The 16,775-nt window shown below is 39.5% G+C and overlaps 1 protein-coding gene across 1 annotated transcript in view; it reads left to right on the top strand.

The window, feature by feature from the left end:
- The window catches only part of TRIQK (triple QxxK/R motif containing), a 48,057-nt gene extending 41,210 nt beyond the window's left edge, over positions 1 to 6,847 (top strand). Inside the window, exon 4 of the mRNA XM_086609456.1 lies at positions 6,624 to 6,847. Coding sequence (XP_086465582.1) covers positions 6,624 to 6,737 — 114 coding nt within the window. The 3' untranslated portion in view covers positions 6,738 to 6,847. The remainder of the gene's footprint in view (positions 1 to 6,623) is intronic.
- The last annotated feature ends 9,928 nt before the right edge of the window (positions 6,848 to 16,775 follow it).

The following is a 16,775-nucleotide window of genomic DNA, read 5'->3' as shown; positions in this document are numbered from 1 at the left end:
AAGCCCACCTGCTTGTCCTTGCCAGGTGGAGCAGTGAGGGGTATGCACCGTGAGCACTAACCCTGCTCTCAGCAGGTGAGGAAGAGGTGCCAACAGGAGGGTGGCGAGCAGAAAGTGGTTTGAGGAGTTGGGAAGCTCAGCCCCAGATAGCTGGGGTTTGGTGTGAGGAGGCCGAAAGTAATGGGAGTTCTCAGGGGGAGATTCTTTTTGCGTGCTGCAAGAATGAATCAGTGGTCTGTGGGACAGACGATGAAGTTTTCTCTCTTGTTGAAAGGTAGAAAAAATACTGAAGCAGTATTTTACACCTGCTTGCAAAGACATGATTGACTGCAGAATACCACTCCATAGAGAGCTAATAGCAACGTAGTACATCGATTGAGCTAGGGGAAAAGTGTTCCCTAAAAAAGTGAAAGTTTGCTGCCTGTCATTCTTTTGCATGTCTACTTAGTGTATTGTATAGCTAGCTAGCTCACTATTAAGAGTTTGTCTCATCTGGAACAAGTTCTGTATGAATAGATAACAAGACATTCCTAGTGTATTTTGGCAAAAGGTTTTCTCTGATTTCACGCTGTTCATAATCTGCTAAGTTAGTTACTACATTTGCCAAGATAAGTTGGGAATATAGTTTCATAGCTTTGCAGAAATTAAGGCCACAAGGGACTATTGGATCATTTGATCTGGCCTTCTGTGCATTACAGATCATAAAAATTCACCCAAATACTTTCTAGGAAGTCCAAGCACTTTATAACGGCCAAAATACTGGGTCTTCAAACCAGCTTACGTGCCTCAAATCAGGAGCAGGGCAGCTTAATGTGCCCCCAGTGAACAAAGTGTGATATTCCCAGTGATCCCAGTAGTCACACTTTGATCCCTGACCTTCAAATGGAAGGGAGGGGAAAAAACCCTTACAAAGAGGAAAAACAAAATGAGATTGCTCCCATCTGACCCTGGCCTGACCTGTACACGTAAGTACAGTAATCATGGTGGTTTGAGCATGTGAACAAGACGCGCCAAGCAGGAGCTCAGGAAGATTTTCTGTACCATCTGGGAGCAGTAGTCCATCTTTCTCAGGCTTTGGTGTCTACTTATGACCGATCTCTTACACTTCAAAGGATAACTGACAACAACAAAACCTCAAATCCCAGAAATGAAATCAATACAGTTGGAGTAAAATTTCCTGAAAAAGAAAGAAACTTCTTTTGATTCTATATAGAAAGGTCTGAATCACTGAAGCGTGAGGTGCCGTTACTTTTAACAATCTGGTACTTCAAGGGTTCAGAATATAGCACTGACCATGTAAGTAATCCCAGCCTTCTGAGGGCGCTGAAGGAGGGGAGCAGGCTGGAGGGCTGTGTTTGCCAACTCCAAGGCTGGCAGCCAGGACTTCCTTTTCACACAAGCCCAAGTTGAAGTATTCTTCCCAATAACTAAATAAAAATGTCCTTTTTTTGAGAGATCTGGCTGTACAAGACTAACAGCCATAAAAGTCCATATTTCCCCAAGAGATAACTGGAATGCTCAATCGTTCTTGCTTCTAGGAAATGGCATCTTATGTCAGGACTGAGCTTATCTAATCACAGCTGGACCCTGAGAGGTTCTTGTAAACAAGATAGAAGAACTTGATTTTGTGAAGTGCCTTAGTTAAATACAGGTGGATGGGCTGCATCAAAAGAAGCGTGGCCAGCAGGACGAGGGAGGTGATTCTGCCCCTCTACTTTGCTCTCGTGAGACCCCATCTGGAATACTGTGTTCAGCTCTGGAGTCCCCAGCACAAGAAGAACATGGAGCTGCTGGAGCGGGTCCAGAGGAGGGCCATGAAGATGATCCAAGGACTGGAGCACCTCTGCTATGAAGACAGGCTGAGAGAGTTGGGACTGTTCAGCCTGGAGAAGAGAAGGCTCCAGAGTGATCTTATTGCAGCCTTCCAGTACCTAAAGGGGGCCTACAGGAAAGCTGGAGAGGGACTTTTTACAAGGGCGTGTAGTGATAGGACAAGGGGCAATGGCTTTAAACTGAAAGAAGGCAGATTTAGATTAGATATAAGGAAGAAATTTTTCACTTTGAGGGTGGTGAGGCAGTGGAACAGGTTGCCCCGAGAAGTTGTAGATGCCCCATCCCTGGAAGTGTTCAAGGCCAGGTTGGATGAGGCTTTGAGCAACCTGGTGTAGTGGAGGATTTCCCTGCCCGTGGCAGGGGGGTTGGAACTAGATGATCTTTGAGGTCCCTTCCAACTCTAACCATTCTATGATTCTATGATTCTATATAGTTACGTGCTGTAACCAAACTACCTCTCATTCTTCTCTATGATAAAATAAATACCAGTCATCTCCCTACTGGAAATCCCTCTGCCTTTGCATATCCAGTGATCATGCTGAGGGAGTGGTTACCCCTTAAATCTGTAGACCTTTTCAAAAACAGTTTTTCAAGGCAGAGTCCTCCCTTTTGTAAGTACTATCTACGTCTTTGATACCTTTATATGTTATCTTGCATTTAGCTATACACTATGAATCCTGTTGCTTTGTGATCATATAGCCAGGCCTTTTAGATGACTCTGTAATAGTACCTTGTTCTCAGTATTTGAGACAATAATAATCTTTGTTCCATCTCCAATTTTTTCAGTTAAAAATCTGTAACATAAAAATTACTGATACAAGTTAATAAATTACTTTTGTTACCTTGTATTAGATGTAGAATGTCCTGCATTAAAGAAGTAAACATCCATTTTTAAATATGATTTTATTGAAACTCTTAAAAATGGTCACACTGAATATCAAGATAAAGTCTTCCAGTTAGAAATTATGTAAGATAAAAAGGTTGATTGTCAAGTCCATTTATGTTTGGTTTATTTCTACAGGTATCCTTGGTCAGCATGATTTTCTTTTCATCTCTTCTCAGTAATAGCTAGGGATAGTTTAGCATTTCAAAGATAACAATTTGTGATACTTGTTCACCTACTTTTAAGCTGGTTTCAGGCAAAAAAAGGTATGATTCTCTTTGGAGGACAATTAAAAATATATAAAAAATCCCAAATTTCCTGAAAGTGTGATATTTCTCTGTGTGTGTAGGAGATGATGCTGCCATACACAGTGTCCAGATTTGTGTTATTATAGCCAATGTTTTTTCCTCACTCCTGTTTTTTCATATCCTGATTAATCTTCTTTAGATTCCAACTCCACAACTTGCTCCATCACAGTGAATCTGAGGACATTATCCAGGTATTTTGGCACGAGAGACATAAAACTGACAAAAAATGATAGGAGAATTAAATCTATGTTATGCTGTAATAGCATGTGTTTCTTTTATGGAAAAGTTCCTGAAAAACTTAACCAAGCTGAAATCAGTAGGGTTCTACAGACATTATTCTAAATTAAGAGAATATAATAGAAAATTCTGTTCCTTTTAAAGGCTTCTTTGACTGTACTTTGGGATTTGAGAGCAGGGATGTTATTTCCTAGCATTCTGTACTATGTTATAAAAGAAGAAAAGCAGAGAAAGCCCTGTGATCATTTTAAGTTTATTTCTGTAGGACTTTTTCTATATTGGTTAATTATTCATGGTGAAATCCTCTGAGTAAATGGGTTTCGCAGAGGGATGATGGGGATGATCCATAAAGTGCAAGAGAAAGAAGCGCTATATATGCCAAGTGGGGAGTATTTTAACATTTCATTTCTATGCATGGCTTAAAATACAAATAGCAAAGCCTGATAAGTATAAAACAAATTAAAATGACAATATATACTGTTGTTGCGAAGACAGTATAGTGGTGTAGCATCTCATTTGCTATTTACACTGCAAAATTTATGTTTATAAAAGTTTGTAAACTGGATGCAATTCTTAAGAGACTGCATATCCCTAGCTGAGAGTCAGGTGTCCTTTGTTAAGCCGTTTATTTTAGATTTTTGTTACTCTGCCTTCTTCAGTAACTCAAAATTAAGGTTCTTGCATAATTCTCAAACCCGCAATCTCTATAAGCCTTTTCATTCCCAGGGTTAATAAATAGTGATCCAGCCAACCAGTTCCTAATGTCTGTGTAAGATTAGTAGTATTGTTATCATGGTGTTATTCACTGTAGAATTAGGCAGAGGAATTGAAGACCTACTCCCATCAAAGCAGTCACTGGGCAGCCTGAGAATAAAAAAATCAAGATTTTCCTAGTTCCACTTCCTAGAAAACAAATCTTTAATGCAACTATTCCCCAAAATTTTGCTGTTGCTACCACAGCATTTCATAAGGGAGACTGGGGAGAAGGGAGAGGAAAGAGGAACCCATTGTAAAGCAGAAAGCATGGCAAGCATGGCATCCAAACAAGGGAAAAAACTTTTTAATACTGGAATGAATTTGCTCTCTGTGTCAAGTGTGAACGGTGCCTGCATTGTACGGTTTTGTTGTCCACTCTCCTGAGCAGATGGAGCTTGCAGTTGTATGTCACTTGTTTATTACATCCTCTTAAGATTAGTAGCCGTGTGGCCAGATGGGTCTGGGAGCACAGCTGTGGATACAAGGAAATAAATGAAACCTGTCTGATGCTGCCATGCCCTTTTGTGAGATACTGACGTGTTGCAACTGCAACAAAGCAAAAATCACTTTCCTTTAATATATTAGAGAATTAGATGTACTTTCTTTATTTTTTTAATCAAATCTTATGAAATCATGAGGATGAGGTTCAGAGGATGATATAATTCTAAGGAAAAAAGTAGTTGAAATGTGTAGCAAACAGCCTCAGCAAATTTACAGGAGCAGTTTTAATGTGGTAAAATAAATTTAAAGTACGTCTCAATTAATCATCCATATAAAATGTAAAGCAAAGGTTTCTATAGAACAAAGACTCCTATAGAGCATACGCCAACTAGTAGTATTTCAAAGTTTATTAGATGGCATATGTTGAATTATTGATCCAACATTCTGATAAACTATATAATGCATTCATGTAAATGCAAATGAAACGCTGTTCTATAGAAGAATGCCAGATTATGGGCTAGGTTTTTAAAAAAATGAAGCTAACACAGTTTTAACTCCTTCATGGCAGTGGACACACAAAGTTGGTCACAAAACCACCACTAAGCTAGAGGTACCGGATGGAATACATCCTACCGTGCAAATCTCCACACCAGAGACACCATCTCCACTCTTCTAGTCTAAGGAGAGAAATAGGCGGTTTTAGGTAGGATTGACCTGACCTCTTTTAGACGGCACAATGAATCTTACACTGAAGAGGGTCAGATTCTCTCCCTGAACGGTAAAGGGTGTCTGATTGTCTAGGTGCGGTGTAGGAATCTCCTTTCAGTCCCACTGGCAGAGTAGATTTGATGTGGCATCTTCTGTACCAATTCAGATCAGTTGTTATGAAGTCACTGAACTGTTGTTCTTCTCTCCTTTCAAGTAGACAGCTGGATTGTTCCAATGCAGATGGTTTGCAGGTTAACATGAAGCTGAGATTTGGAGGGGAGGTTGTTGCTTCTTTTCATAGAGGGAAAACGGTTTTGGGGGGTACAAACTAACCCATTCCTTTTGAGCACTTTGGTGCATGATTTTAAAAATACATCATGGTGATAAGGAATGAAGCAGTGCATGTTGTTAGCTGTGGAAGTGGCACTTTGTGAGCTGAAGGAACATAAGGATTTTTCTCAAATTTACATTTCTTCTTTCATTGTCTAGCGAAATGAGAGTCAACACTATAAGAAGCGTGCTGTGCTTTCCGGGAAAATAAAGACCTAAACATGTGAAATACTGAGACTTTGAAAGAAGTATTATTATAAAAAGGATGATCATGCTATGGTTTATTGTATCTGAGATCTCAAGTTGGAGCTTAACAGAGTCCAGCCTTAAGATAGAATATGATGATAGGCAGTCACATAATGAGTATGACGTGTAGTACAAAAACATTTTTCTGCTTCTGAAAGCTGCTATGAATCATGTATACTTTGGAAGACTCTTTTATGTTAATTAGGGAAGATGCAGCAAGTTGCAATATTTTATGGGAAGAGAGGAAAGTGCAAATTGTTGTGCTTTTTGCCTTATTGCAGAGGGGAAGGAAGAAAAGTTTCGTCCAATTCTGAAGAATCTTGTAGCTCCATATTGTAATGCCTGCCAGGAGGTTGGGAGGTAGAGGTAGCAATTTTCATTGACTTCCACCATACTGTGTTTGCTTCATTAAAAAATTACAAATTTGTTGGCAAAAAGCAGTAACATATTGCTAGAAAACATCAAAATTCACAGTGTAAATTCATAACTTAAATTTGTGTTCAAAACTGTGGTTTGTGAATTCTGTCTTTTCTTTTAAAAAAGAAGGAATAGCATAATAAAAGCACGTGAAGCTCCTGTTTCTAGGTCAGACCAAAGATCTTCAAGCCAAAAATCCTATTTCTGGCAGTATATCAGACTCACCAAAACCTTTATTAAGTGAATGGATTTTATAACATCCTGAAAAGGTAATCACAAAGAAGAAATCATTAAAATATCAATGCCTTATGCAGTTATATATGTCTGATGTTATTTTGATATGCATTATAAAATGGAGATAATATTTATTCCTGATTTATCTGAAAATATGGTGCTATTTCTAACAGGTTTTGTGTTTTTGATTTTGTTTTGTTTTGTTTTGTTTTTTTATTTTATTTCTGCAGGAAGTTGCCCTTGTCCTTGCAGCTATACTGGTATTTTTGTTGGCTTTCTATGCTTTCTTTTATCTTAACATTTCCAATGAAGTTGACCTTGATCTGGATCCAGATGAAAACTAACAGATGCAATGAATCTATCATCAAGATTTCTTCAGCTTGAGCAAGACTACGTAGGAACATACAGTCCTTTCACTGTGAGACAGTAAATGATGCCATTTCTTGCAGTCCAAATTTCATAAGAAAGTTTTGCAATACATCAGTCATTTTTACATTCCAGATGTCCAAAAGAAGAGGACACTCACGCACAGCAAATGTATTTGGTTAACGCCAAAGCCAGGAGCAGCAGTACAATACATGAAGTTTATTGTTTACGTTACTTTTTTCTCAGGCAGAGAACTTTGATGTCAAAAGACAGGTGCTATTATTATCATGGATATTGATGCTGACTTCACAGGAGGAGAGTCTGCCTTGACTAAATTTAGGAATCAAAGCTTCCTAATAGCCAAATTAGGTTCCTTTTCCTTTCCCAAAAGAAAGCAGAAATACCAAATAAAGAGTCTTTTCTTGATTTGTATTTAAAATATATCAAAACCCCTCATCCTTTCTCTCCCTTTTAATCTTTCTTGTGCATGTGTGCACACGCGTGCGCACGAAGATGGAAGAAATTGCAGGAAAAAAGTACCATTTTAGAAGCAGTCTGTCACCTCCTATATGGACTTAATTTTATGTCATCCCAGATTCTGTGTGCCCATATATCTGCAGTAATCTTTTTCATTCTTTTGCCAACTGTTCAGCACACATGTGTTCTGTCAGAAATGGCACCTGGATGACAGAAGCTCTAACATTCGCATATGCCTCTGAAACACAGTTCTTTGCCTCCTGTGCTGTCTGAACTAGTGTAAATAGAAAGTTCAGTCGATGTTGGTTTTAATTAGTGTATTGCTCTATTATTAATATAAAGTCAAAATTGTATTTTAATTATACTCTTCCTGCTGGCTGTGGTATCAATTTGCCATACCTGTTAAGGGAATGTTGTAGAAAAATTGCTTTTCAGTCATACGATCATTTTAATCGTCAAACTAATGTGAGAAGTTGTAAGTATTAAGAAACCTTTTTTTTTCATGCGTACTAATAATTGGGAAAATCTTGGCCCCATGACATCCTTCAGTTCTTGCAAAGTACCTTTCAGAATATGCACTGTAGATAACGTTTCTGATCCCTTTGATAACCACAAGCCACTTGAAGAAGTCAGTATATCAAAGCAGCTGCAGGGAGCTGTAAAATTCTGGCTTTATCCTGTTCTGCTTCAGCTTTGGCATATAGCCGAGCTCGTGGTTGTAAAGGTTCAGTTTTGATCCTTTTAAAAATGTGATCAGTCTTTCTCTAGTTTGGATTCACTTTGATACCAAGAAAAGCATAGGTGCTGAATGTGGCAAGGGAGTTAGGCAGATTGACTTCCAGAAAAGTTACCATAATTCTGAAATTCTATTAGCAAACTAGCTTGGCTTTATCTTTGATACCAATTTCAGGGCTGAATGTTAGGTTTAGTTGCAACCGAGACATTTACGGACTTGTTCCAGAAATGCCTGACTAAGATTTCTTACAGAGATTTTGAAGACAAAGGGATACAAATCATAGCAACTATTATAATGGAAAATATATTTATTTTAAATTGACACAGTCCCATTATCACCACTTAAGGAACTTAGATCAATACAGTTAATTTTTAAACCATACAGTAACTATGACCATATACATTATGAGTCTCTAAGGATCCACTTCTTATCTATCATACTCCTCATTCACTTTCTGCAATGCAAAACAACTCCTCTAGAAATTCAGAGTGCAACAGTCTTCCAAGAAGAATATGAAAGAGAAGCATAAAGATATATGTGCAAGTACTTCTCATTTTCTAATTATGACTGTTACAGACACAAAATCCTAACATTTATGCATTCATATGACTTAGAGTCCACTAATACTTGCACACATGACCAGACGCTTAGCAACATTTTGTTGCATTTATCATGAAGCGTTATCTGACACATGGTCTGACTTTCAGTGGAGGAAAAGCGTATCACAAGCTGTCTCCTTGGATGTGACATGCCTTTCGCTTCACCAGTGCCACACCACATGTCAGAGGAGCTGCAGACCTCTCCTGTTACTCTGCATGAGCGAGCTTCATATTCCATAAAGTACTGGAAGAATTGCCTTCTTAATGTCTGCATGTAGCTCTCTGAGTGATGTGTGGCCTGAGAATAATGTGTCGTTATCCTCTTCATACAGGTTGTCTCATAATTTGCTTTCTGAATCAGTTACATCAAGAAGCAAGCTATTCTTGCTATTGAATTTATGAACACGGAGTTCCTAGAACAGGAAGATTACGTTTCCCATAATTATGACTCATAGGCAAAATCCAAAGTGCGTGTATGTGTGATTGAAGCAGCTTCCCTGATGTGTGGCTTATCAGTCCATATTGCCACAAGTGCCGTAGTTTGCAGTTTGTCTGTTGGCTTTGTTTAGATTAGGCCTTCTCATTCACATTAAAGATATTTTCATGTAACAAGAAAATTTCCACAAAAATTTCCACAAAAATTTCTAAATGTACATGGAAATGCATGGTAAATATTGCAGCAAATACATTTTTTCTCTTACCAGTACAGTAATTTCTAATGGGACTATGTCAATAGTTTTTTTAAGCTAAAAGCTCCCACTTTTCATCAAGTTATTTGTCCTTGGTTTTCTAAAACGTATAAGCACAACAATATTAGCAATGAGGTCTGATTCTGAGCTTACTAATTTGTGATTCCCCTAAGTTCACTGAAATAACAACTGATTTACTCCAAGGGAAAATCAGAAACTGACCTGAAGTTATTTCTGCTTTCTGGAGCACTGCATTGTCCACGCCTGATATTTTAAAGTAGAGACTGATTTTAATCTTGCAAACATGTGGCTTATTTTCCCCTTAATTATATCTGAGATTGAATGCCTCTTGTTTTTTGGACCATCTATCTTTGTATATGTTACTCAGTGTCTATTTTAATAATAAATGCATTTTTACTATTTTTGTGCTCTTACTAATGTTGGATGTGTCACACTGTATTATATATACATTTGAAGGGACATTAAAGCAATCTAAACAGCACAATGTTCAAATGCGAGCAGTGATACTCACTAGATTTAGAATATCTGGATTATTCTAGGCAGTTTGAGCCCCCAAGCTCATATTAAAAATAAGCATAGCGTATGAATACTTAAGACAATAAAGAGAACTTCCTTTGCCATCCTACCCAATACCAATAGGCAAGGTATAATATATATATAATATGTATAAATACCAATACCTCTTTCTGCAGGCAAGGTTGTTTCGTGTAGCTCCCATCAACTTCAGGCAGATTGACTTTATTATAAGTGTAAGACTTTTATACGCTTGTTTCAAAGAAAGATTGCTGATCAAGCCATCTACACAGCAGCCCTAGCTTCACGAGGCAGGTTTTTTTTTGAGGATATTCACCTCTGGGGAGAGGGTAGACGTCAGTATTTTTGTTGCCCTCTGCTTGTGGAGTAAACTGAATTTCTTTCCAGCAGAGGTTGTGGAGGAGATGCCTGTACCGAGTCCTCACACTGTGGGTGGGAGCAAGCGTCCCATCTGGAAGAGTCTCTGGCTGGGAAGGCATGACAGTCTTCCAGCAGTGATTTTATTCAGTAAATCTTTCCTCAGCAGTTTTCCTTTTCCCTTTGATCCTACAAAAGCAGAACAAGCATGTAGACCATCTCAGGACAGAAGCCTCAATATAGTAGTTTTACTAGTGCTGCTGGTGAACTTTGCCAAGGAAAGGCTTTAACTCTATTTCCTAGAGTCCATAAATATATTTTACTGGAAGCTTAGGAAGCATGTTAAGCATTTCCCTAATGGACCCTAGAGATATATTATAACTTTTCTTGAAGAACACTTTATTTAAAGTCCACTGTTGCATATCAGATAGACATCATGTGATTCAGGATCTGTCGTGGCTCCTTCCATGCGTCAGACCAGCTGTAGCAGGGATGACACGCAGACTGTGAGATTATGCCGCAACACGTAACTGCTGCGAACATACGCAAGATGAGCAAACTCGTCTGTCTAGGTGTCATCTAGAGTAGTTGACCTAACAAGTTGTGTTTGAAAACGAGCGGTTTTTAAACAACCCTACTAAATGAAGGCAACAGTGAAAGCCTTACAAAACCGCTCATCTCGTTTCCATGAAAATTGGTACCATGGAAGAGGCTTATCCACTGACTTAGGGCCAAGTTTTGAATGCTGCCCTTTCAGGGAGGAAAACGTTGCTAGTGGCTCCCGGTGGAGTGATGATTCATTTTGCTCTGATACGAGATTGTGCCTGTAAGGCACAACTGAGCCAGTTGGCGAAGGTCAAATGCATTCAGGACAATTCTCAGTAAAGGACTGTACTGGAAATGCAGAGTAGGCAAGTTAGAGTGCCAACAAACAGGATACTACAGATCTTTATCACGTTTCAAGTTTTACTTACAGTAGCATCATAATTAGTGGTGCTTATGACTAAGAAAATAACAATATGGCACATCAATAAGACAGCAGAAATGTGATGTTGGAACTGCTTCTTAAAAGATTTTGTAATGGATTATGCTTGCACTTTGGGAAATGAATCCATGAGATGAATAAACTGGCAAAGATTGTCTGTGATCTTATGCTTACAATATTTTTCCTCAGGGAGCCGATGGAGATATTTTGCAACACTTTGCCCCATCATCCTCTTAGTTTGCTGTAACACATTCTTCTGTAGTAGAATGTAGATGTATTTCTATACTTTTCCAAGAGTGAAAAAATACTTTCTGTAGTTCATCAATGCATTTAATTGACAGAATCTTCTACTCTTTCTTTTATCCCCCCTTAGCCACAATCAAATTGGTGAGGAGACAGCCAAAATGTTAGGTACCAGTGTCTCTCAAGCAGATGTCACACCACTATTTTTAGCTAGTTTAAATGAATAAACATGCTAAACTGTGAAGTATTACATTTTAGATTTTTTCATTAAAAAAAAAAAAGAGGACAATCTGTTTACTGTCCTTAATTGAGACAACAATCCTGGTGGTTGCCAGGTTTGGCAGTTGTAATGATGAACTATAAATATTGGGACAAATCAACTAAGGGGTGATTGTGAAGGATAATTCAAGTAGAAGCCTCATTCTGCATGAATACTTTTTTTCAGTGCTATATTTTTTCTAATTTCTGGAATTGTTACACTGGTTTTGCATGTTAAAGCCACAAATAAAGACATGCCTAGTCAAACAACAGGCTTGATTCTGTTGTCTTATTCTGAAGGGCTGAAAAAGCAGATAAAAGCTGACAGCCCTGCAGCGCAGTTCATGCCTTGCCCAAGTTCTCCCTAAAAGGTCTTTGTTCGGGTCAGTTATAAATCTGTGCTACAAAGAGCTTCATTTTGCTGAACCTTGGAAAAACTGAGCAGTGTATGGATCTTTGGGAGTTTGCCATCTTGCAAAGAGACTTTAAAGAGTGGAGTTTGGTGACAAACTGATGTCATTCTCCTATTGCTATTCCTCCCGGGAATGAGAGTGGAAGAAAACTGAAGGAAAAATGGCAGGAGGGATGGAACTAGATGATGTTTAAGGTCTCTTGCAACCCAAACCGTTCATTGTTTCTGTGATTCTATGACAGCCACTTCACAACTCACTGTGCTGCTTAAGAAGAAGAGAGTGGAAGAAAAGCTAATTCTGATATTAAATCAGAGCTGCCTCAACTTCTTATTTTTCATAGAGTAAAAAAAAGGCCAGGAGGAGATGAAGGTGTCTGAAATGAAGCAGTTTCTCCTTGGATCGATGATTCATTTATTTAAGTAAGGAGTAAACGGGATTTGGGGGATTTTCACAAAGCATAAGTCAGGCTAATTGCTGTTCCTTCATGTAAAAAAATGTCACATTAGGCCAAGCTAGAGTAGCTTTGAGTTAAATGTAAATGTACTGATACTGGCAATGTCCCCATTTCTCTAGAGACACCTTCTCCTGTGATAGTATCAGCAGAGAGGACGGACAAGGAGGGAAATGACAGGGGAGCCCTTTTGCTGATTCTGCACTCCTAAAGCATCACCCCTGCTCAGTGGGAAGCTGCTGGTGTTTAGAGTAGGACTGTGGTCCGGAATTGCTTTGGACAGGATACAAAAGAGAACAGAGCAAAGCTTAACCTGCAGGGCGAGTCTCCTGCCATCACTGGTGCCTGATTTGCTATCACAGATACATAAAAGCTGAGATGTTCAGGCTTTTTACTTTTATTTATTAGGTTCTCAGGAAGGTGCCAGAAAAATTGGGGTTTGTTGTCCTTCTGAAACTTGATTCTGCGTAGTCATTTCCCTTGGTCTCTGTGGGACTACTTTCCAGTCAAAAGGTGCCAGGCTCATGCCTACTGCTTTTGCTAGGAAAGCCGCAGACATTATCCTTTAGTGAGGAGGGGCTCGGGAGTGACCTGCCATCTCCTCTGCTCTCGCCCGGCTGAAGCTGAAGAAGCCTCAAGAAGCTGTTACCATGGGATGTAGTAAGACTTGCTTTGTTTTGGGAAGGATGACAAATTCTGAAGTCAGAGCACCTTTATTTAGCCTTTCCTGCCTGAGGAGCCTTCAGAGCAGCCCACACATTGAAAGTCAGGTTTTATGTCCTTATTTGCTTGCTTGCCTTTTGGTGGCTTCCTTCAGCTTCTCATTTTAAAAGATGAGCGAAGGTGCTATGGTTTTCTACTTAAAGCAGGGCTGTTTTAACAGCAGTACCATGGGTTCTCCCTGCCCTAATGAGCTCGTGACTGCTCCTTAAAAGGCGAACAATCATATTTGTGTTTATCTGCTCAATAATTGTACCTATTCTCGACCTGCTCTTCTCAGGCAGTGCTTTGCCTTTGTACTGTTGTGTCTCTGCCGCTCCAGTAATAACAGGATGTGCTGAACAGAGAAGAGTAGAGCAGCTTCTTCAGATCATAGAATCGTGGAATGGTTAGGATTGAAAGGGACCTCAAAGATCATCTAGATCCAAGCCCCCTGCCATGGGCAGGGACACCCTCCACTACACCAGGTTGCCCAAAGCCTCATCGAACCTGGCCTTGAACACTTCCAGGGATGGGGCATCTACATCTTCTTTGGGCAACTTGTTCCAGTGCCTCACCACCCTCAGAGTGAAAAATTGTTTTCTTATATCCAAAGCCATAAATTCATTTAGAGTAGGGCAATATATGTGGGGAAAGTTTTCCCAGTTGCTGTGTATGTTTTTATTTTGAGAACCAGCCCTTTAAAACCTGCTTTCTTCTTGTGAATGCCATTTGACAGTCTTTGCTCTTATACATGACGGCTTGCAAGTTCATGTTAAAATAAGACAAATTATAAACATGATTATGTTATTCATGAGAATACGTCAGAATTTTTTTCTCATAAAACAGTCATCTGCTGGTTTCAGTTAATAGAAAAGTTGCCTTGTTTGTGGGGGATACAGTTTGGTCAAATGTAGCTTCTCATCTGAAATGTTACAGAATGATAACTACCTCCTTTTGGTTAAGGGTTGCCTCAAAATAAGAATTACTTGTAATATGTATGACTTTTTCCAAAGACTGTGATGCTGAAATTTGGTAAATTCTCCGCAGAAATATCAGATCTATGGCTCTAACCAGAGCAATGGTTTTGAATTTTTTTCTTGTCAATGAGTTTTACCTTCTGTATTAGGAAATTTTCAAGTTGATATCATGAGTGGGTAGTGACTGAAGAACAACTGAAAAGAACTAAAATACTAAAGAGACTCTTCATGTGCTTTATTCAACCTCTCGTATACACATTGCTGTGACTGGACTATGATGGAGAGACAACGCAGCTGAGACAATCATCGACTTTACTTGTGATTGTTGCACCCTCAAACTCACAGGGACAAGTGTTTCTGCTACACTGTTATGCTCTTACACACAGATGGGATGTCTCTTACTAAATGAATTCCTACATACAGAAGATAACTTCTGTTTGTACATCTTCATGTAAAATACACAGATAGGAGAAAGAAAAAATACTCCCTGAAAAAATACTTCCAAGGGCATTTGGAAACAAGAATCATTCCTGCAGCACGTGTTAAATTTAAAAAGTAATGTAAATAGAGAAAGGAAGTTTCCACTGGACTGCACGTTTATAAAGAATAAAAGTAGACCTCACTCCTCTCACATATATCCATCATTCCTTACAGTATAGATCTTTAGAGTAGTTTCCACAAAGCTACTATTCCTCCTATTCCGTCATTAGTTTGGGGATTGTCATTGCCAACTCAGAATGAAACATGATCTTGTATTCCCCAGAACTTAAGAAATTAAAAGTATCCCTGTTAAGAGTTGAGTTACTCAGTTGCTTTGAAATGATCTACCAGAGGGTATGTACAATAACATATAACACAAAATGATGTAGAATAACAGTAAAAAAAAAATTCTAACTGACTTTCAGCTGATCAGCTAATTATGGAGCTGGCCTGGGGGCCTTCAGCGCTTCCTTGCTGATTCCTTGCAAAGCCTTGAGGAACAGATCTGTCACATCCACTCATTAACATTTATCTCAGTTACCATCTTAGTTTTTGTGTCCTTTGTAAAGAATTAAAACTTCAGGGTCATCGGTCCGGAGAAGACTGGTTTTGATCTTTGCACCTAGATCAGGCCTTCCAGCTTGCTCAACTCAAGGCTCTTCAGCAGGTTTCTTCCAGGGAGCCATAAGCAGTTTGAAAAGAGACTGCATACTCTTCCATCGTATTAGCAATGAGATAACACAAGATGAAGACGCTGGAAAAGTGACTCACCCTCCTTGGAGAGCAAAGTATTTGCTGAGGTTGTCTGGCACTGGGGTACCAGATATGTCAAGCTCTGTACGAAGGGAGGAGTGAGCCCAGGCAGACAGATTTCAGGATGCCAGCAGGGACTGGATGCAGATGTACTGCCAGATGCTGCTTCTTACGCACTCCCTCATCCAATGGCACAAACTCAAGAAAACTTACAAGAGGACTCCAGTGCAATTTTGCTCTTCAGGAGGAAAAGTCAAGACCATGAGAGGTATCTGTCATGCCAAGGGTGATGAAAAGGTGGTCAGTTCATTAACATCTCAGGACTACAGGAAGTGCAAGTGCTAAAATAAACCTTCCTTAACCTAACAGCAGGAGTTCATTTGTAAATGAACCTTTGTGAAAGTCTAGGCACATTACAGATAACCAAACAGTTTAATACTTGTAATGGGGAAATCTATGCAGCTGAATATGAGAGAAAAAATATTTCAATGAGAAATATGTTAATTCTGCTCCAGAGGAGTTACAGAGGCCCTAGCTCTGATGGGGTCTGTGGAAGGAGTCATGTACACTAATGATGTCTGCCTCCTTTCATCATGTGCTAGTAACAGGGTAACACATCTTTCCACCCAACCAACAGGAATACTTTAATTAGGTAAAACAGGATTATGAAACCAGGCTACTTAACTGCCCCAGTTTGGAGAGCTGCAGAAATAAAGCTCTCAGTTCATTAAATTACAGCTTATATAGATACCCCACTATTACGTGCCTCACAGCCAAATATCAAAAACAGGTCCACCAACATGTTCACATGCTGTCAAGTTCTCCTGTGTCTCAGAAGTCTTGAGGTATATAAAGACTGTCACGTATGTGAGAGATTTTGTCTTATGTTGCTCCTCTCACAAGGTGTTCCTTGACCTTAGCATAGGCTGAGAGCTGAAGTTGGCAGGCTAATGAGGAGGAAAAAGAAGACGTTCTGTAAAACCTCTGCTATATGCTAGTCTTAATCATTTAGAGGGAGACATCACAGCTGTCCTTGGAGGTAGAACTGGGATAAACTACTCTGGGAAAGATGCTATTGTTCCTCTTTGGAAAGCACGGTGGAAAAGCTTTGAGTCGTCTATGTCCCAGTGGAGGAATAATCAGTGATGGAGAAGGCTGAATAGACGGTCCTGAAATGAGAACAGCAACCAGCAAGTGGAGCAGCCCCTTCTTCCAGAGCCTCAAATCCACAGCAGTGCCTTGGCCCAAAGGAGCAGCACTGCCTTTCCATCTGAAGCCCAAGCCTTCGGCCAGCTCACTTTGTCCAGGACCTTGGGAAAAACAAACCTTGTGTGACCCTTC

This window comes from Tauraco erythrolophus, chromosome 3 (assembly GCF_009769465.1).
Source record: "Tauraco erythrolophus isolate bTauEry1 chromosome 3, bTauEry1.pri, whole genome shotgun sequence".
Classification (NCBI taxonomy): domain Eukaryota; kingdom Metazoa; phylum Chordata; class Aves; order Musophagiformes; family Musophagidae; genus Tauraco; species Tauraco erythrolophus.
The sequence above is the reverse complement of the archived record's forward strand: the minus strand, read 5'-3'. Positions and strand labels throughout refer to the sequence as shown.